The 21,784-nt window shown below is 47.8% G+C and overlaps 1 protein-coding gene across 1 annotated transcript in view; it reads right to left on the bottom strand.

Annotated features, from left to right (window-relative positions):
• Positions 1 to 266: 266 nt before the first annotated feature.
• Positions 267 to 21,784, bottom strand: part of LOC141085245 (SCO-spondin-like) — a 48,808-nt gene continuing 27,290 nt past the window's right edge. Inside the window, exon 4 of the mRNA XM_073570517.1 lies at positions 267 to 721. Coding sequence (XP_073426618.1) covers positions 369 to 721 — 353 coding nt within the window. The 3' untranslated portion in view covers positions 267 to 368. The remainder of the gene's footprint in view (positions 722 to 21,784) is intronic.

The raw sequence follows: 21,784 nt of genomic DNA, 5'->3' as shown, positions 1-21,784 counted from the left end.
TGACATATCTGCTCCTGACCAGTGCTATCCCATTTGGCTTGCTTCTGACTCTGTGTTTGTTTATTCCTTTGGTACTGCGCTACAGACTAATATTGACCCGGCTTGTTTGACTATTCTGTTGCCACCTGGTGGTAGCTTCGCTGCTGCATTGCAGGTCTCCTCTTGCTGTGTGCAGTCCTCCCTCCACTCTATTGCCATCTAGTGGAGCATGCATCTATCTGCATAGCAGCAGTGTGACAACTGATCATAGAAAAAGGCATAAAACATCAATATGAATCTTTTATTATCATTTTATAGATACACAATATCCGACCACAGAGAACAAACGAAAGGAGATATGATATGGCGCCTCGATGGGCTCTGGGGGGTTAGTCTGCTATGGGACAGTCCTTGTGAAGGACGCACGCTGACTTATCATCCAGGAATATGTAATCGTCCTTACAGTAGCAGCCTTCAGTACATTCAAAGAGACACTTAGCCTTATAGTTACAGGTACTGGGGCATGGGCTGCCGCATGTTGTGTACGTTTTGTTCCCGGTGCAGCCCTCACATTTTTCCTTCTCTACACAAGACTCCCCCACCTCCACATATCCATCCTTACAGAAGCAGCCGCTCTTACAATTCTTCGTGTTACCAGTTCCATTAGGGTGGGTGCAGTTTGAAGGCAGACACCCACACACTCTTTTATATTCTTTATCGGGTCCACAGTCTCTGATGCGGGCTGCAAAATTAGAATAATGTCAGATGGAGAAAGCGGAACAAATGAAAATAAATCTTTATAAAATGGAAATATATAATTTTAAGATAGGAGTAAACAAAGAGAGGGCAGGACTTTCTAACAACCATATGTGTAGATACAGTGGCTCAGTAAGTAAAATAAAGTGACAAGGTAATTATAGAATGATTCAATGGTTACATAGGTGCTCAGTGATTACACAGTAGCTCAATAACTAAGATATAGAGGCTCAAAGGTCATTTGCATGGTGGCTCAGTATTTACCAATTGGCTTAGTGAGATCGATATAGTGACTTACTTAGTGAATAAGGTAAAGTGGCTCAGTGATTTTTTTTAGTTAGGGTTCACTAATAGAGTGGCTCAATGATTATTTGATTTAGAGTTGCTCAATAGTAAAGTAGTGGCTCAGTGATTTAGACATAGTGGTCCAGTGATTTTGTGATGATTTAGTAAATGTTAAATTGCTTGAAGTTACAAAGTTGTTCGACAATCAAAATAAAGTGTCTTGTTAGTTAAACAATAATCCTTTGGTAATGTAATGACTTAGTAGTTATATAATGATTCACTGGTAATATAGGAGCTCAGTAGATATATATTGATTTGCTGGTTATATAGGGGCTAAGTGGTTATGTATTGATTCACTGGTAATATAGAGGCTCAGTGGTTATATATTTATTTGCTGAATAAAATGTAAATTGCTCTTTTAGTCTATAAACTTCTGACATGTTTCCGATTCTCCAAGCAATAAATTTTGTATTTCTTTTCTGAAAAGGAGAAATAGTCAAAATTAAAAAAAAAACAAGTGCATTCTGACCTCAAATAATGCAAAGAAAACAAGTTCATAATCATTTAGAAACAACAATACTAATGTTTTAACTCAAGAAGAGTTCAGAAATCAATATTTTGTGGAATAACCATTATTTTTAAAACCAGCTTTCATGCGTCTTGGCATGCTTGCCAGCAGTTTTTCACACTGCTTCTGGTGCAGAAATGTAAGCACTTCTTCTTTGTTTGATGGCTTGTGACTATCCATCATCCTCTTGATTACATTCCAGAGGTTTTCAATGGGGTTCAGGTCTGGAGAATGGGCTGCCCATGATAGGGTTTTGATGTGGTGGGTAGAGTTGAGCGACTTTTGGTTTTTTAGGGTCGCGTTTCGTTTCGTGAAACCCGACTTTTCCAAAAGTCGGGTCGAGCAAGATCGTCCGATTATAGGGAAAAGTCGGGGTCGTCCCGAAACACGAAACCCAATGTAAGTCAATGGGGAACAAAAGTCGGCAGTGACAGGAGGACAGGAAACACACCTACAGTGCCCATTTGAATGCCAAAAGCATCAATTCTTCTTACTTAAGCTTGTCAACCTTAATTAACTTCATAATACAAGTTACGCACTGAAAAATGGGGGTTATTTGGCTAAAGTTGTGGGGGGGAGGGCTGGCTGCAGGTTTTCATGTGCCCTGGGCGAAAGAGCGCCCCTTTAACACATACCACAACTCATCATGCTCCGATACGGCAGAGAAATAGCGGTATAGTACAATGAAAAATACCTCACTTTTTACATCTCATGACGAGGCCCATCTATTTCTCCATACAGAATCATTGGTCCCATATAATGTTTGAAACAGTATATGATGAGCTCCACATAATGCTACAGTATATGTTGGTCCATGGATGAAGCTCCACTGTCTTATGGGCCCAAATAATGCTCCAAACATAATGGGCCCCATTTCTAATGCTCTAGTGTATAATGTGCCCTGTAAATGCTGCTCCAGTGTCTGATGTCCACCTTTGGAATGTTCCAGTGTATGGTGGGCCCCATCTATCATTCTCCAGAGTATAGTGCTCCCCAAAAATTGCTGTCCCAACATTGAAAACAATCAAATAAGTCTCCTCACTAGGGAATCCCTGTACTAGTCTGGACTCCTCGTCGTCCCCATCTTCCATCTCACTGCACAGTATTTCAACTTTGCAAGTGCTGTGATCCTGGGCAAGCAGGGGGGGCCCACTCGTTGGCGACGGCACTGGCACAGGGCCCCTGATAGTACGGTGGTGTGTCTGATGGCGGGTGGGCCGAACCTGCACTTTCATCTGCAGCTTCCTCTTTGTCACCGTGTAAGATGGAACTGTATATGGGAAGGGTAACCTGAGTTTCATCAGGGTCAGATTCAGGCCGGGTAGCGTGCGAAGTGAATGTAGTGGTCTGGGTCAATGTACCAGCAGATTCATCGAGCAGTGGCTGGGCATCAGTGCACTTGTGTCGCCCCCAGGAGTACGGTCGCCACAGTGGCATTACCTTCTTCCTAGGGAGTGTGATGTCATGCTTGGGAGCAACGAAGGATCTCTCTAGCAGGTTAACTGATTGGGCGGCGTTATTCCCACGAGTCATGACCCTCCAAACAGCGTTCATGAAGGCAAAGTGTTTGTTTTACGTGGGCAGTATGGTTGCAAAGCTGAACCTTAAAGGAATGTCCAGAAGGGCACCACCAGGAGTGGAGCCTACGGTTAAATTCGACTCCACCTGGGAAACCTCAACCATGCCAGCTACAGAACAGATGCACACATTGCAAGCTTAATTCCGTTAACGAACGAGACTCCGTCATGCCCCGCGGTCCGAGTCCGGCTTACTAGAGGGACACGTGAGGCTCTGGCACATGAGATTGGCCAATAACTGGTGTGTCATGCCCTTACATGTCCGTGGCTGCATGTGCGCTACACTGAAAAGGCCAGCGTTTGTCGCTTACAGGTGTAGATAACCCGCTGAACAACGTTAGTGATGGGGATCACTGATTACAATTATTACCCGCGAACAATGATTTCCCAGTAAGTGCAGGTCAACCGCAGTTCCGGAATTAGGCCTAACCGTCATTCCTGAAAAAATGAAAAACTTACGTGTGCAAACCACAGGTGCTGTAGCTTGCTTAACAGCTCGCCAGCCGTTCTCACGCCCAGTATGGATTACACGTGATTGCACAAAGGTGAGAAAGGGTACCGTATCCCCAGATAACATGTATGGATAGCGTACACATTCAAAATATATGTCTCAGGAGGCAGGCTCAGACGGTATCAGGCCCAGTATGGATTGCACGTGATTGCACAAAGGTTAGAAAGGGTACCGTTTCCCCAGATAACATGTATGGATAGCGTACACATTCAAAATATATGTCTCAGGAGGCAGGCTCAGACGGTGTTAGGCCCAGTATGGATTGCACGTGATTGCACAAAGGTTAGAAAGGGTACCGTATCCCCAGATAACATGTATGGATAGCGTACACATTCAAAATATATGTCTCAGGAGGCAGGCTCAGACGGTGTTAGGCCCAGTATGGATTGCACGTGATTGCACAAAGGTTAGAAAGGGTACCGTATCCCCAGATAACATGTATGGATAGCGTACACATTCAAAATATATGTCTCAGGAGGCAGGCTCAGATGGTGTTAGGCCCAGTATGGATTGCACGTGATTGCACAAAGGTTAGAAAGGGTACCGTATCCCCGGATAACATGTATGGATAGCGTACACATTCAAAATATATGTCTCAGGAGGCAGGCTCAGACGGTGTTAGGCCCAGTATGGATTGCACGTGATTGCACAAAGGTTAGAAAGGGTACCGTATCCCCAGATAACATGTATGGATAGCGTACACATTCAAAATATATGTCTCAGGAGGCAGGCTCAGACGGTGTTAGGCCCAGTATGGATTGCACGTGATTGCACAAAGGTTAGAAAGGGTACCGTATCCCCAGATAACATGTATGGATAGCGTACACATTCAAAATATATGTCTCAGGAGGCAGGCTCAGATGGTGTCAGGCACAGTATGGATATGACGGCCCAGATTACACAGTGGAGGAGCAGGGAGAGGTAAAGATTGCAAATGCTGGGGTCCTGCCCAAGCAAGGGGGGCCCACTTGTGGGTGTCGGTACTGGCACTGGGCCCCTCATAGTACAGCGGTGTGTCTGACGGCGGGTGTGCACCACCACCGTCAGAGACACTTGATTGCACTATGAGGGACCCTGTGCCAGTGCCCGCGCCCAAGAGTCGGCCTACCCACCTGTCCAGGGCAACGGCACTCACACGGTGTCATGCGCTAGGTGGTGACCCCGGCCATGGGGGGGGAGGCAGCACAGTTAGGGAGTTTTAGAAAGTGGCATATGTTGATGTTGGACATTCAGCTGATGCAAAAGGCGAAATAGGTGAAGTCCCAGGAAGAGGTGGACCAAAGCAAGCCATTTTTCTATCACCCTATGTGTCATCAGGGGAAGGTGGGACAAAATCCTTGGAAACCCATGCGTGGTTCATTTTAATGAAGGTTAGATCATCCACATTTTGGGTTGACAGACGGGTCCTTTTTTCTGTCAGGATTGATCCAGCTGCACTGAAGACTCTTTCCGATAGCACACTTGCAGCTGGGCAAGCGAGCTACTGTAAGGCATATTGGGCCAATTCAGGCCAGGTGTCCAGTTTAGCGGCCCAATAGTCAAAGGGGAATGACCTGTGTGGGAGAACATCGATATGGGAGGAAAAGTAGTTTGTAACCATAGTTGACAACTGCTGTCTCCTGTCACTTTCCATCGATGCATTATTACCAGTTGTGTGAGCGGTATTTGAAAAATCAGTCCACAACATTGTCATGAAACCCCTGTCTCCAACGCCACTTCTGCTGTGTGCACCACGAACACCTCTGCCAAGCTGCCCCCGGCCCGTACGGCTCGTGTGAGAACCATCACCGCTGCTGTGTGCTGGGAATGCCTCAAGCAACCGATTTACCAGAGTTGCTTGTTTATTAGCCAATATTAGGTCAAGGTTCTCCTGTGGCATGATGTTTTGTAATTTGCCTTTATAGCGTGGATCCAGGATGCTGGCCAACCAGTAGTCGTCATCGTTCATCATTTTGGCAATGCGGGGGTCCCTTTTTAGGATACGCAAGGCAAAATCTGACATGTGGGCCAATGTTCCCGGTGTCAATGATGCACTGCGAGTGCTGGGTGGAGGAGCACTTTCTGGCAAATCCACATCCCTCCAGTCATGCACAAACCCTGTATCAGACCTTGCCACGCCAACATTTTCACTTGCCCCACGAGATGCATCCTCCTCCCCTAAGTAATCATCCCCATCATCATCCTCCTCCTCCTCTTCTTCCTCCACCTCGTCCAGGAGAGGTCCCTGAGCAGACAATGGCTGAATGTCATCAAGGATTCCCTCCTCCTCTTCCTCCTCATCAACATTGGCTGCAGACGCCTGCTCCTTAAGGTGCGTCAAAGTTTGCATGAGCAGACGCATAAGTGGGATGCTCATGCTTAGGATGGCGTCGTCTGCGCTTACCAGCCGTGTGCATTCCTCAAAACACTGAAGGACTTTACAGAGGTCTTTCAGCTTCGACCACTGCACACCTGTCAACTCCATGTCTGCTCTCAAAGTGCCTGGCCGTGTATCCTCCCACAAATGCATTATGGCCTGCCTCTGCTCGCACAGCCGATCCACCATGTGCAGGGTGGAGTTCCACCTTGTTGCAATGTCGATAATGAGGCGGTGGTTGGGAAGGTGGAGCAATCGCTGCAGCTTCTGCATACGAACGGAGTGTACAGGCGACCGGCGGATGTGTGCGCACAGTCTTCGCACCTTCTGGAGCAGGGCTGTTAACTCCGGATAATTTTTGAGGAAGCACTGCACCACCAGGTTCAAGGTGTGAGCCAAGCAAGGTATGTGGCTGAGTTTTGAAAGGGCTATGGCTGCCACAAAATTACGGCCGTTATCACTAACTACCTTGCCTGCCTCAAGATGTACACTGCCCAGCCATGACTCAGTTTGTCGATTCAAGTACTCGGCCAGCACCTCGGCGGTGTGTCTGTCGCCCAAACACATCATCTGCAACACAGCCTGCTGACGCTTTCCACTAGCTGCTCGATAGGGGGACACATTGTGTGCAACAGTGGCAGCTGCAGATGGAGTGCTCGTACGACTGCGCTCTGTGGACGAGCTTTCGCTTCTGGAGGAGGAGGAGGAGGGTCGAACGCCTACAGCCAACTGTTTCCTATACCGTGGGCTAGGCAGCACTGTCCCACCACCGCTGTCCCCTGTGGACCCTGCATCCACCACATTAACCCAGTGCGCAGTGATGGACACGTAACGGCCCTGGCCATGCCGACTGGACCATGCATCAGTTGTGAGGTGCACCTTTTCGCTCACTGACTGCTAGAGTGCATGGACAATGCGGTCTTTCACATGATGGTGGAGGGCTGGGATGGCTTTGCGAGAGAAGAAGTGGCGACTGGGTAGGTCATAGCGTGGTACTGCATAGGCCATGAGTTCGCGGAAAGCTGTGCTTTCCACCAACCGAAAGGGCATCATCTCAAACGAGATTAGTTTGGCAATGTGGGCGTTCAAACCCAGTGTACGCGGATGAGAGACTGAGTACTTTCTTGACCTACTCATAGTGTCTGGGAGGGTGAGCTGGACTTCAGAGCTGCATATGGTGGAAGTAGCGGTGGACAGGGTGGACTGAGAGAGGGTTGATGATGGTGATGGAGTTGGTGTTCTTTCTGATGGCCTAGAATCAGTCTTTCGTTGATATAACAGTGGGATTCCCTGACTGCTGTGGCCTTGCAACGACACCTCAACATTTGCTGCTGTGCTAACCGGTGGGCTTACAGTGGGGGAAACAATGTAGCGTTGCTGACTACCGTCGTTGTGATCAGTTGCACATGTGGCACTTGAGGTTTGGTGTTGTGTCCACGCTTGCAAGTGCATGCTGGTTAAATGTCTAAGCATGCAACTGGTATTCAAATTTTTCAGATTTTTCCCTCGGCTAAAGGTCTTTGCGCACTTCTTACAGATAACCTTGGCCTGATCATGAGGATTTTGGTAAAAAAAGTGCCACACTGCACTCTTCCTACTTTGGCAGACATTTTGCGGCCTAGCACGCTGTGATCTTTTGACCCTCTGGACAAGCTGTCCAGCAACTCTTTTGATGTTTGGAACCTGTCTTTGGAGTGCTTCGGGCCTGCCAGATAACAGCTGTTGCGATGTCGATGTCTGCTGTGGATGCTCCTCATCTGAGCTATTGGAAGCAGCACCCTCTTCCCCCAATGGATGCCAATCTGGGTCAACAACTGGGTCATCCATCACCTCCTCTTCTATGTCATGTGCACCTTCCTCTGTGTCACCGTGTATGGTGGTATAGTGTGCGGGAAGGGGCACCTGAGTCTCATCAGGGTCAGAATCTGGCTCTGTACACTGCGAGGACAATGTAGTGCTCTGAGTGAATGTACCAGCAGAATCATCCATCAGCGGCTGTGCATCAGTGCACTCCATGTCAGATTCATCTTGGCCTGGGTAATTCACCATTTCACTTGATAATCCAGGCATGGTATGTGAAAACAGCTCCATGGAGTAATCAGTAGTATGGCCTGCGTCATCCTTCAATCTTGGTTGGGGTGAAGGACACAAGGAAAGGTGTGGTTCATGAACATGAGCCTCCAATGACGACTCAGTGCTTTTACTTTTTACAACTGAAGAAGAGGAGGCGATAGAGCTGGAGGCTGAGTCAGCAATGTAAGACAAAACTTTTTCCTGATGCTCTGGCTTTAAAAGCGGTTTGCCAACTCCTAGAAAACTAAGCGTTCGAGGCCTTATGTAGCCAGACGATGACGCAGGCTCAACACCTCTTGCATTCGGTCCTATTTTTCTCTTGCCACTACCATCAGATCCACCACCAACACCATCATTACCAGCTGCCAACCCCCGCCCAATTCCACGGCCTCTTCCACCAGCCTTCCTCATTTTTGGTAGAAATGTAGACAAAATCCAACAAACTATATAGTAATGTAAAACAAGGTACAAGGTGTCTATAGGACAGGGGAGATTTTGAATTTCTGCAGACACTTGTGGACACTGGACACTTTTGGATTGTGTGAGGCCCACTGATATCTGAGCGCTATGTGACAGGCTCGATGGCAGAGCTGTGACCAAAGTGACTAGAGGATAAGGGAGATTTTGAATTTCTGCAGACACTTGTGGACACTGGACACTTTTGGATTGTGTGAGGCCCAATGAATTTCTGAGCGCTATGTGACAGGCTCGATGGCACAGCTGTGACCAAAGTGACTAGAGGATAAGGGAGATTTTGAATTTCTGCACACACTTTTGGACACTGGACACTTTTGGATTGTGTGAGGCCCAATGAATATCTGAGCGCTATGTGACAGGCTCGATGGCACAGCTGTGACCAAAGTGACTAGAGGATAAGGGAGATTTTGAATCTCTGCACACACTTTTGGACACTGGACACTTTTGGATTGTGTGAGGCCCAATGAATATCTGAGCGCTATGTGACAGGCTCGATGGCACAGCTGTGACCAAAGTGACTAGAGGATAAGGGAGATTTTGAATCTCTGCACACACTTTTGGACACTGGACACTTTTGGATTGTGTGAGGCCCAATGAATATCTGAGCGCTATGTGACAGGCTCGATGGCACAGCTGTGACCAAAGTGACTAGAGGATAAGGGAGATTTTGAATCTCTGCACACACTTTTGGACACTGGACACTTTTGGATTGTGTGAGGCCCAATGAATATCTGAGCGCTATGTGACAGGCTCAATGGCACAGCTGTGACCAAAGTGACTAGAGGATAAGGGAGATTTTGAATCTCTGCACACACTTTTGGACACTGGACACTTTTGGATTGTGTGAGGCCCAATGAATATCTGAGCGCTATGTGACAGGCTCGATGGCACAGCTGTGACCAAAGTGACTAGAGGATAAGGGAGATTTTGAATCTCTGCACACACTTTTGGACACTGGACACTTTTGGATTGTGTGAGGCCCAATGAATATCTGAGCGCTATGTGACAGGCTCGATGGCACAGCTGTGACCAAAGTGACTAGAGGATAAGGGAGATTTTGAATCTCTGCACACACTTTTGGACACTGGACACTTTTGGATTGTGTGAGGCCCAATGAATATCTGAGCGCTATGTGACAGGCTCAATGGCACAGCTGTGACCAAAGTGACTAGAGGATAAGGGAGATTTTGAATCTCTGCACACACTTTTGGACACTGGACACTTTTGGATTGTGTGAGGCCCAATGAATATCTGAGCGCTATGTGACAGGCTCGATGGCACAGCTGTGACCAAAGTGACTAGAGGATAAGGGAGATTTTGAATCTCTGCACACACTTTTGGACACTGGACACTTTTGGATTGTGTGAGGCCCAATGAATATCTGAGCGCTATGTGACAGGCTCGATGGCACAGCTGTGACCAAAGTGACTAGAGGATAAGGGAGATTTTGAATCTCTGCACACACTTTTGGACACTGGACACTTTTGGATTGTGTGAGGCCCAATGAATATCTGAGCGCTATGTGACAGGCTCGATGGCACAGCTGTGACCAAAGTGACTAGAGGATAAGGGAGATTTTGAATCTCTGCACATACTTTTGGACACTGGACACTTTTGGATTGTGTGAGGCCCAATGAATATCTGAGCGCTATGTGACAGGCTCGATGGCACAGCTGTGACCAAAGTGACTAGAGGATAAGGGAGATTTTGAATCTCTGCACACACTTTTGGACACTGGACACTTTTGGATTGTGTGAGGCCCAATGAATATCTGAGCGCTATGTGACAGGCTCGATGGCACAGCTGTGACCAAAGTGACTAGAGGATAAGGGAGATTTTGAATCTCTGCACACACTTTTGGACACTGGACACTTTTGGATTGTGTGAGGCCCAATGAATATCTGAGCGCTATGTGACAGGCTCGATGGCACAGCTGTGACCAAGTGACTAGAGGATAAGGGAGATTTTGAATCTCTGCACACACTTTTGGACACTGGACACATTTGGATTGTGTGAGGCCCAATGAATATCTGAGCGCTATGTGACAGGCTCGATGGCACAGCTGTGACCAAAGTGACTAGAGGATAAGGGAGATTTTGAATCTCTGCACACACTTTTGGACACTGGACACTTTTGGATTGTGTGAGGCCCAATGAATATCTGAGCGCTATGTGACAGGCTCGATGGCACAGCTGTGACCAAAGTGACTAGAGGATAAGGGAGATTTTGAATCTCTGCACACACTTTTGGACACTGGACACTTTTGGATTGTGTGAGGCCCAATGAATATCTGAGCGCTATGTGACAGGCTCGATGGCACAGCTGTGACCAAAGTGACTAGAGGATAAGGGAGATTTTGAATCTCTGCACACACTTTTGGACACTGGACACTTTTGGATTGTGTGAGGCCCAATGAATATCTGAGCGCTATGTGACAGGCTCGATGGCACAGCTGTGACCAAAGTGACTAGAGGATAAGGGAGATTTTGAATCTCTGCACACAGTTTTGGACACTGGACACTTTTGGATTGTGTGAGGCCCACTGATATCTGAGCGCTATGTCACAGGCTCGATGGCACAGCTGTGACAAAAGTGACTAGAGGATAAGGGAGATTGGATTGCTTTTAAAAAAGCAGTTTGCAGAGCAGTGGGTAAACAGCAATGCCAGCCTGTCAGGAAGCCTTAAAAGGCAGCCCAACAACCAACACCACTGATACACCACAATATAGCCTCCCCTTGCACTGCACACACAGTGACTGGTGTGTTGTGCAGGCCAAATTGCTAGCAGCAGAAGTAGTTTTTTTTCTTCTCAGCAGGACAAAAAAAAAAAATTGGGATTGTTTTTAAAAAAGCAGTTTGCGGAGCAGTGGGTAAACAGCAATGCAGGAATGTCAGGAAGCCTTAGAAGGCAGCCCAACAACCAACACCACTGATACACCACTATATAGCCTCCCCTTGCACTGCACACACGGTGACTGGTGTGTTGTGCAGGCCAAATCGCTAGCAGCAGAAGCAGTTTTTTTGTCTTCTTCCCTGCCTAACGCTCTCCCTACAGAATCAGCAGCAACCTCTCCCTATACTGAGATCGGCAGAAGTAAGATGGCGGTCGGCGTGCACGCCCTTTTATACCCCATGTGACGCCCACCAAAGCAAGCCAATCACTTGCATGCCCTTCTGAAAGATGGTGGTGACCCCTGCCTATGTCATCACGTTGCCCACAGTGTCCGTGGATCCTGATTGGCTGAAAAAGAGCGCAAAACAAACTTTTGAAACGCGACTTTGGCGCGTAAGTCGCCAACCTCGTGGCCGACCTCATCCTAGGGTCGGGTTTCATTTCATGAAACCCGACTTTGCCAAAAGTCGGCGACTTTTGAAATTTTTCGACCCGTTTTGCTCAACTCTAGTCGAAGGCCGACTGAAACACGAAACCCAATGCAAGTCAATGGGGAAGAAAAGTCGGCAGTGAGTGGAGGACAGGAAACACACCTACAGTGCCCATTTTAATGCCAAAAACATCAATTCTTATTACTTAAGCTTGTCAACCTTAATTTACTTTATAATAATAGTTAGACTTTGAAAACTGGGGGGCTATTTGGCTAAAGTTGTGGGGGGGGAGGGCTGGCTCCAGGTTTTCGTGGGCCCAGGGCCAAAGAGTGTCACTGGGCTCCTTTAACACATGCCACAATTCATGATCCTCTGATACGGTAGAGAAATAGCGGTATAGTACAATGAAAAATACTTCACTTCTTACATCACATGACTGATATCCATTTTAAATTTTCCAATAGCTCCAAAAACGGACAGTATATTACTCCATACAGTATTATGGCCATCGCATAGTGCGCCATACAGAGTAATGAGGCCCATATATTTCTCCATACAGAATCATTGGTCCCATATAATGTTCGATACAGTATATGATGAGCTCCACATAATGCTACCTACAGTATATGTTGATCCCCATGGATGAAGCTCCACTATCTTATGGGCCCAAATAATGCTCCATATATAATGGGCCCCTTTTCTAATGCTCCAGTGTATAATGGGCCCTGTAAATGCTGCTCCAGTGTCTGATGTCCACCTTTGGAATGCTCCAGTGTATGGTGGGCCCCATATATCATTCTTCAGAGTATAGTGCTCCCCCAAAATTGCTCCCAACCTTTAAAACAATTAAATAAGTCTCCTTGCTAGGGAATCCCTGTACTCTGGACTCCTCCTCGTCCCCATCTTCCATTTCTCTGCACTTGGACTATTTAGGCAGAGGGCGTACAGACGTGATGTCATCGCGCTCTCTGACCAGAATGTCACTGTCAGGAAACGCGGAAGACGTCATGGCGGTGGAGCAGGGAGAGGCAAGTATTTCAATTTTGCAAGTGCTGTGATCCTGAGCAAGCAGGGGGGGCCCACTTGTTGGCGACGGCACTGGCACAGGGCCCCTCTTAGTACGGCGGTGTGTCTGACAGCGGGTGGGAGGTAGTACGGCGGTGTGTCTGACAGCGGATGGGCCATCCCCCTCCCCCTCCCCTCCCACCGGCAGAGACACTTTTGCGTACTATGAGGGGCCCTGTGCCAGTGCCGTTGCCCATGAGTATGCCCCCCCACCTGCTCAAGGAACCTGCACTTTCATCTGCTCCAGTGGCGTAGCGTGGGGGGGCGGTCCGCCCCAGGCGGCGCATGTGTGGGGGCGGTGTGGCAGCAGCAGCAATTCCTCTCTGTGGGAGAAGCGCGGAGACAGTGAGGCACAGTGCAGTGCAGCAGCGGGCAGGGATCAATCACAGCTGCCTGCAAGCGGGAATAGCAGGAGCAGTGCTGCAAGGGTCCGTCCTGCTTCCTGCCCGGAAGCTGCGCTTCCTGTTTGACACAGAGAAGCGCCGCTGAAAGACATCATCATTCAGCGGCCGCTGCTGTGTGAGCGAGGAAGCGCGGGCGATGCTGCGGACAGGTGAGAGGAGAGAGGTGGTGTCTGTATGTCTGTGTGTGTATGTATATGTATGTGTGTATGTCTGTGTGTGTGTGTGTGTATGTATGTGTGTGTGTGTGTGTGTATGTATATGTATGTGTGTATGTCTGTGTGTGTGTGTGTGTGTATGTATGTATGTCTGTGTGTGTGTATGTCTGTCTGTATGTGTGTTTATGTCTGTGTTTATGTCTGTGTGTATGTCTTTGTGTGTGTCTGTGTGTGTGTCTGTGTGTGTAGGTTAGCCTGGCCCTGGAGGAGATGGGGACATGAGAAGACCGTGATGGGGAGAGAAGGCCATAATGCCTGGGGTGATAGGAGAAGGCCATGAGGGGCTAATGGGAGAAGGCCATGATGGGGGTGATGCAGAGAAGGCAATGATGGGAGTGATGGAGTGATGGAGCAGGCAATGATGGGGGTGATGGAGCAGACAATGATGGAAGTGATGGGGTGATGGAGGAGGCAATGATGGGAGTGATGGGGAGAAGGCAGTGATGGGGTGATGGAGAAGGCAATGATGGGGAGAAGACAATGATGGGGTGATGGAGCAAGCAATGATGGGAGTGATGGGGAGAAGGCAGTGATGGGGTGAAGGAGAAGGCAATGATGGGAGTGATGGAGTGATGGAGCAGGCAATGATGGGGGTGATGGAGCAGACAATGATGGGGTGATGGAGCAGGCAATGATGGGAGTGATGGGGAGAAGACAATGATGGGGTGATGGAGCAGGCAATGATGGGAGTGATGGGGAGAAGGCAGTGATGGGGTGAAGGAGAAGGCAATGATGGGAGTGATGGAGCAGGCAATGATGGGAGTGATGGGGTGATGGAGCAGGCAATGATGGGAGTAATGGGGAGAAGGCAGTGATGGGGTGATGGAGAAGGCAATGATGGGAGTGATGGGGAGAAGACAATGATGGGGTGATGGAGCAGGCAATGATGGGAGTGATTGGGGAGAAGACAATGATGGGGTGATGGAGCAGGCAATGATGGGAGTGATGGGGAAAAGGCAGTGATGGGGTGAAGGAGAAGGCAATGATGGGGAGAACACAAGGGTGGAGGTGATGGGGAGAAGGCAATGATGGGGGTGATGGAGAGGGCAATGATTGGGTGGTGGGGGGAAAATAAATGATGATGGAGTGGTGGGGGAGAATGCAATGATGGTGGTGGTGGAAAGAGCAATAAATGGGGGTGGTGGAGGAGGAGGAAATGATGGAGGTGGTGGAATGGGCAATGATGGGAGTGGTGGGGGAGAAAGCAAAGATGGAGGTGGTGAAGAGGGCAATGATGGGGTGGGGGAGAGGACAATAATGGGATGTGAGGGGAGGAGGACAATGAGGGGTGTGGGGGATTGGGATGGGAGGAAGGGGGACTTATAATGGCCTTAGGAACAGGGGGAGGTGGAGGAAGACATTATCGTTTATTATGTCTAACACAGTCCCTAAGTATATAGTGTACTCACTATGTCTAACACAGTCCCTTAGTATATAGTGTACTCACTATGTCTAACACAGTCCCTTAGTATATAGTGTACTCACTAATTCTGTATAACACCATCCATAGTTACATAGTTTCCTCTTTTATTATGTATAACACCATCCCTTATTACGTACCATCCTCTCTAGTTATATATGATGCCGTCCCTTATTATATAGCTTCCTCTGCTGTTATGCATAGTGCTGTCTCTTACATAGTGTATTCTTGTTAATTTTGTTATTTACAGTGCCCTCTTTTATTACATAGTCCCCTCTCTTTTTAGATATAAAATGACTGTTGATCGAAGAGCCGGTGACCAAACTACCAGTCCATCAGCTCCTCCATTAGAAAGGAAGCTTTCCCATGCTTCATCAGCCATCATTGCATTATACAGCTTAACAAGACAGGATGGTATGTAATAAAAAACAGGGCTCTATATAATCCAATATGTAAGGTCTGTCACATTATTAAAAATTATTATTAAAAAAGCCATTAGGTCTTCATCCAGCATCATCAAGCTAATACATACATATATATAGAGAACTGCAAGAAGATGAAAGTCTAGAAATAATAACAGCAGAGTTAGTAGCAGACTAACAATTAGATCTTTGAGAGTAGTGTGGTTTCTTCGGATGCTTCCGGATTATCAAAGACCAAAGGGGCAGCAAATTTTTCGACCGCCCCGGGCGCCACAAACAGTTGCTACGCCACTGATCTGCACCTTCCTCTTTGTAACCGTGCAAGGTGGTATAGTATGCGGGAAGGGGAACCTGAGCTTCATCAGGGTCAGATTCTGGCTGTGTAGAGTGCGAGGGGAATGTAGTGGTCTGGGTCAATGTACCAGCAGAATCATCTAGCAGTGGCTGGGCATCAGTGCACTTGTGGCGCCCCCAGGAGTACGGTCGCCACAGTGGCATTACCTTCCTCCTAGGGAGTGTGACGTCATGCTTGGGAGCAACGAAGGATCTCTCTAGCAGTTAAACCAACACACAACACAGTTCCCACTCCAGGTCAGCAGGGAGAGCTCTGAACCTGACTGCTGAGGAGCTGCTCTCTGTGGTCGGGAGGAGGGAAGTTAGGGCAGTCTGTGAAGGGAAGGGGAAGTGTGTGGACGTGAGAAGGGGAGCTGGAGGATGAGCAGAGTTAAGGCTCACTCCTAGCTGGAGCGCATGGTCTGGATTCCAGTCTCCGAGTTTGTAGGGACAGTGACGGTCCTGCAGCAGAAACCGGAGGAAGTAGCAGCTTTAAATGCTCTGTTCCCAACTAAGGCTCGGAGGCCCCAGCAGTGACGTGTGTGAGCCAAAAGGAAAAGGCTACGGCTGCCTGCCATACGAGAAAGTTCCAAAAGAGAGTCAACAGGGGGAACTTTGGTGAACTCAGTACTGCGAGTACCTCAGATAAGCGCTAGAACGGAGGCCACACTACCTATCTGCAGAGAGAGAATTCCTAATTTGCTTCCAGGCTGACCAACTCCTTCTCCATCTGTACTCTGGGTCATGGACGGCACTTACCAAGTACAGATAAAGGAACTGCACGACTGTGTCTGTCATCTTTCTCCTGCGCCTGGCGCACGGCTCTGCTACATCGTGCACTGCACACCATCTACCAACTCTTTCATCTGCCCTGCGACTATGGCCCTACCTGTGCAGGGCTTCTACATCTTAGCTGCACCACAACATCTGTACCAGAGAAGCGACACTGCAGAGCTGGTCAATCTGATCAGAAACCACAGGTGGTGTCACGTATCATTCACCTATAAACGTTATTCACCCCTTTGCATGGACGCCCAGGGCCACGGACCGGGTCACCACCACCGTGACACATCTCTCTGAGACACTGGCCCGGTATCGATTAACCCCACTGCCTTGGCTGGCCACCCACACTCCATGTCAGATTCATCTTGGACTTGGGAATTCACGATTTGACTTGATAACCCAGGCATGGTATGTGAGAAAGAGCTACATGGACTAATGCTGGGGTAATTTTTAAATCTACATAAAAATTGCAGGAGTAACACACAGACTCTCACACGCTCAGGATGGATCACACCACAATATAAAAAGAAGATCCGCAAGAAATAATCACACATGTGGGCCAATGTTCCAGGTGTCAATGATACACTTAGAAAGGTGGGTGGAGGAGGACTTTCTGGCAGAAAGGGTACAGTATCACCAGATACCAGGCATATATAGCATAGTTTAAATATTAAAAATGTACGTCTATATATCAGGAGTAGTGTTGAGCCACCCCCGCTAGTGTTCGAGTTCGGTTCGGTTCGTCGAACAGGAGGCAAGTTCGCCGAATGTTCGTCGAACGTTCGACGAACAACATCGAACCCCATTGAAAACAATGGCAGGCAAACACAAACACATACAAACACATACAAAACACATACAAAACACCTTAAAAGGTGTCCCAAATCAGACAAAATGCTCAGAAGACACAAATAACATATGGAAAAGGGCAACTACATATAGAAAAGAAGTGGAGGAGTAAAAGGAGGAGGAGAAGACACAGATATAAAGTCAAGAAAGGCTGGAATAAAAATCTAAAATACAAAAAAAATTCTAAAATTCTAAAATCAAAGACGATCATATACCATCGGACTTCCCACCATAAATTATGCCAACTGCCGATCGGGCGGCATTATTCCAGCGACCCTCTGAACAGTGTCCATGAAGGCAAAATGTTTGGTTTACGGGGGCAGTATGGTTGCAAAGCTGAACCTTAAAGGAATGTCCAGAAGGGCACCACCACAAGGAGTGGAGCCTGCAGCTTAATTGGTCTCCACACGGGCAACCTCAACTATCCCAGCCACGGAAAAGATGGACAGATTGCAAGCTTTCTCGATTCTGTGGGTGGTGGTGCATGGCCGTTTTTAGTTGTGCTAGCGATTTGTCAGCTTAATTCCGTTAACGAACGAGACTCCTGCATGCCCCAGTGGTCCGCGTCCAGCTTACTAGAGGGACACGCGAGGCTCTGGCACGCGAGATCGAGCAATAACAGGTCTGTCATGCCTTTACATGTCCGGGGCTGCACGCGCGCTACACTGAAAGGACCAGCGTGTGTCGCTTACAGGTGCGGATAACCCGCTGAACCCCGTTAGTGATGGGGATATGGGATTCCAATTCTTCCCCTCGAATGAGGATTTCCCAGTAAGTGCAGGTCAACCGGAATTCCGGAATTAGGCCTAACCGGCATTCCAGAATGAATGTGCAAAAATTAAGTGTCCAAACCACTGGTGCTGTAGCTTGCTTAACAACTGGGCTCCTCTGCTGAGTAGCAGACAGTGCTTACATAAACAGGCGGCATAGCAAGGTTCCAGGGTGGGCTCCTCTGCTGAGCAGTAGACACAGGTACTAGGCCCAAAGTATTGACTGGGTTAATGGAGTTAAAAAATGGTTCTTACATAAACAGGCGGCACAGCTTGGTTCACGGGTGGGCTCCTCTGCTGAGTAGCAGACAGTGCTACAAGGCCCAAAAGGATTTCTTGGACAAGATGTGGTAAAAAATTATTAGAAACACACACAGTGTAGCTCCTTGACAGATGTACTACACCGCTGGCTACCAGACACCTCTACTATGCCATGAAACTCTCTATTAACATTGAAAAGCATTATTAATGTGAAAATAAAGTTACGCTTTTGGTGAACGAACCGTTCTCGAACGGAACCTCGAACAGCCGAATTTTAAGCAAAGTGTTCGAGTTCGACGAACGGCTCGAACACCGCCCAAAACAGCTCGAATTTGAACTTGGCAAACAGTTCGACTCGAACACCGCTCATCTCTAATCAGGAGGCATACTCAGATGGTCTCAGGCCCAGTATGGATTCGACAAGATTGTAGAAAGTTGAGAAAGGGTACAGTATCACCGGATAACAGGTATATATAGCATAGTTTAAACATTAAAAATCTTTGTGTCTATTTCCGGAGTCCGACAAAGACACTCACAGCCTCAGTATGGATTAGACAAGAATCTAAAAAGTAGAAAAAGGGTTATGTATTCGAAGTGTACACCAGTATTCACTGTTGGGATATTTTTAAATCTTCATATATATTTCCATCTCAGTGAGACAGTCCAGACTCTCCGCAAGAGGAAACGAGATGGATACAAGTACAGACGGAAAGTCGAGTGATTGCAGAAATTTTGGAATTACTAATCATGGGAAAAACTCCCGGGAGAATTCTCAGAGGCGATGCTGACCCTCAATTACTTTGTCTGTGGAGACAGCGAAAACAGTTCTTTGTGAAGAAAGGGTTGCTGCATAGCAGTACCGTGGATCCCATCACTTTTACTCATCTCCATCAAATTGTGATCACAGGGAGAGATGTAGACATGGTCCTCAATGCCTATCATGATCTGTCAGGTAACTTTGAAGTGCAAAAGACAGAAGCCACATGCCGTAGGCGATTCTATTGGATTGGCATGAGAGGACACATTTAAAAATGTGGGCAGGAATGTCACACGTCTGTGAGTAGGAAAGCTGTGAAAGCTGATGATAAACCACCACTGCATCTCATTGTGAGTTGACGTTCCTAACAAATGGAAGCCATTGATCATCTGTAGATAGAGCCCAGCAGGACAACGCAGAGCTACGTCTTAACCATCATCTATCAGTTCACCAAATTTGTAGTGGCAGTCCCAGTGAAGGATTTAACAGCCCAGAGACTACACAGTGGTGGAGCAGGGAGAGGTAAGTATTGCAACTGCTGGGGCCCTGAGCAAGCAGGGGGGGCCCACTCGTGGGCGGCGGTACTGGCACAGGGCCCCTCATAGTCCGCCGGTGTGTCTAACGTCAGAGACACTTGATTGTACTATGAGGGACCCTGTGCCAGTGCCGTCGCCCAAGAGTGGGCCCACCCACCAGTCCAGGGCAACGGCACTCGCACGGGTGCGTGCGCCAGGTGGCGACCCCGGCCCTGTGGGGTGAGGCAGCCCAGTTAGGGAGGTTGAAAAAATGGCATATGTTGATGTTGGACATTCAGCTCCTGCAAATGGAGGAACTGGAGAAGTCCGAGGAAGAGGAGGACAAAAGCGAGCCATTTTTCTGGCAACCTATGTGTCAGCAGGGGAAGGTGGGACAAAATCCTTTGAAACCCATGCATGGTTCATTTTAATGAAGGTTAGATCATCAACATTTTGGGTCGACAGACGGGTCCTTTTTTCTATCAGGAATGATCCAGCAGCACTGAAGACTAGAGTTGAGCGACTTTTGGTTTTTTAGGGTCGCGTTTCGTTTCGTGAAACCCGACTTTTCCAAAAGTCGGGTCGAGCAAGATCGTCCGATTATAGGGAAAAGTCGGGGTCGTCCCGAAACTCGAAACCCAATGTAAGTCAATGGGGAATAAAAGTCGGCAGTGAGAGGAGGACAGGAAACACACCTACAGTGCCCATTTGAATGCCAAAAGCATCAATTCTTCTTACTTAAGCCTGTCAACCTTAATTAACTTCATAATACAAGTTACGCACTGAAAAATGGGGGTTATTTGGCTAAAGTTGTGGGGGGGGGGAGGGCTGGCTGCAGGTTTTCATGTGCCCTGGGCGAAAGAGCGCCCCTTTAACACATACCACAACTCATCATGCTCCGATACGGCAGATAAATAGCGGTATAGTACAATGAAAAATACCTCACTTTTTACATCTCATGACAAGGCCCATCTATTTCTCCATACAGAATCATTGGTCCCATATAATGTTTGAAACAGTATATGATGAGCTCCACATAATGCTACAGTATATGTTGGTCCCCATGGATGAAGCTCCACTGTCTTATGGGCCCAAATAATGCTCCAAACATAATGGGCCCCATTTCTAATGCTCTAGTGTATAATGTGCCCTGTAAATGCTGCTCCAGTGTCTGATGTCCACCTTTGGAATGTTCCAGTGTATGGTGGGCCCCATCTATCATTCTCCAGAGTATAGTGCTCCCCAAAAATTGCTGTCCCAACATTGAAAACAATCAAATAAGTCTCCTCGCTAGGGAATCCCTGTACTTGTCTGGACAGGTGCTGTAGCTTGCTTAAAAGCTCGCCAGCCGTTCTCACGCCCAGTATGGATTGCACAAAGGTTAGAAAGGGTACCGTATCCCTGGATAACATGTATGGATAGCATACACATTCAAAATATATGTCTCAGGAGGCAGGCTCAGACGGTGTTAGGCCCAGTATGGATCACACGTGATTGCACAAAGGTTAGAAAGGGTACCGTATCCCCGGATAACATGTATGGATAGCGTACACATTCAAAATATATGTCTATACAGCATGAGGCAGGCTCAGACAGTGTTAGGCCCAGTATGGATTGCACGTGATTGCACAAAGGTTAGAAAGGGTACCGTATCCCTGGATAACATGTATGGATAGCGTACACATTCAAAATATATGTCTATACAGCATGAGGCAGGCTCAGACGGTGTTAGGCCCAGTATGGATTGCACGTGATTGCACAAAGGTTAGAAAGGGTACCGTATCCCTGGATAACATGTATGGATAGCGTACACATTCAAAATATATGTCTCAGGAGGCAGGCTCAGACGGTGTTAGGCCCAGTATGGATTGCACGTCATTGCACAAAGGTTAGAAAGGGTACCGTATCCCCAGATAACATGTATGGATAGCGTACACATTCAAAATATATGTCTCAGGAGGCAGGCTCAGACGGTGTCAGGCACAGTATGGATTTGACGGCCCAGATTACACAGCGGAGGAGCAGGGAGAGGTAAAGACTGCAAATGCTGGGGCCCTGCCCAAGCAAGGGGGGCCCACTCGTGG

Source organism: Dendrobates tinctorius, unplaced genomic scaffold, assembly GCF_039654945.1.
Source record: "Dendrobates tinctorius isolate UK_male_01 unplaced genomic scaffold, ASM3965494v1 ptg000028l, whole genome shotgun sequence".
Classification (NCBI taxonomy): domain Eukaryota; kingdom Metazoa; phylum Chordata; class Amphibia; order Anura; family Dendrobatidae; genus Dendrobates; species Dendrobates tinctorius.
The sequence above is the reverse complement of the archived record's forward strand: the minus strand, read 5'-3'. Positions and strand labels throughout refer to the sequence as shown.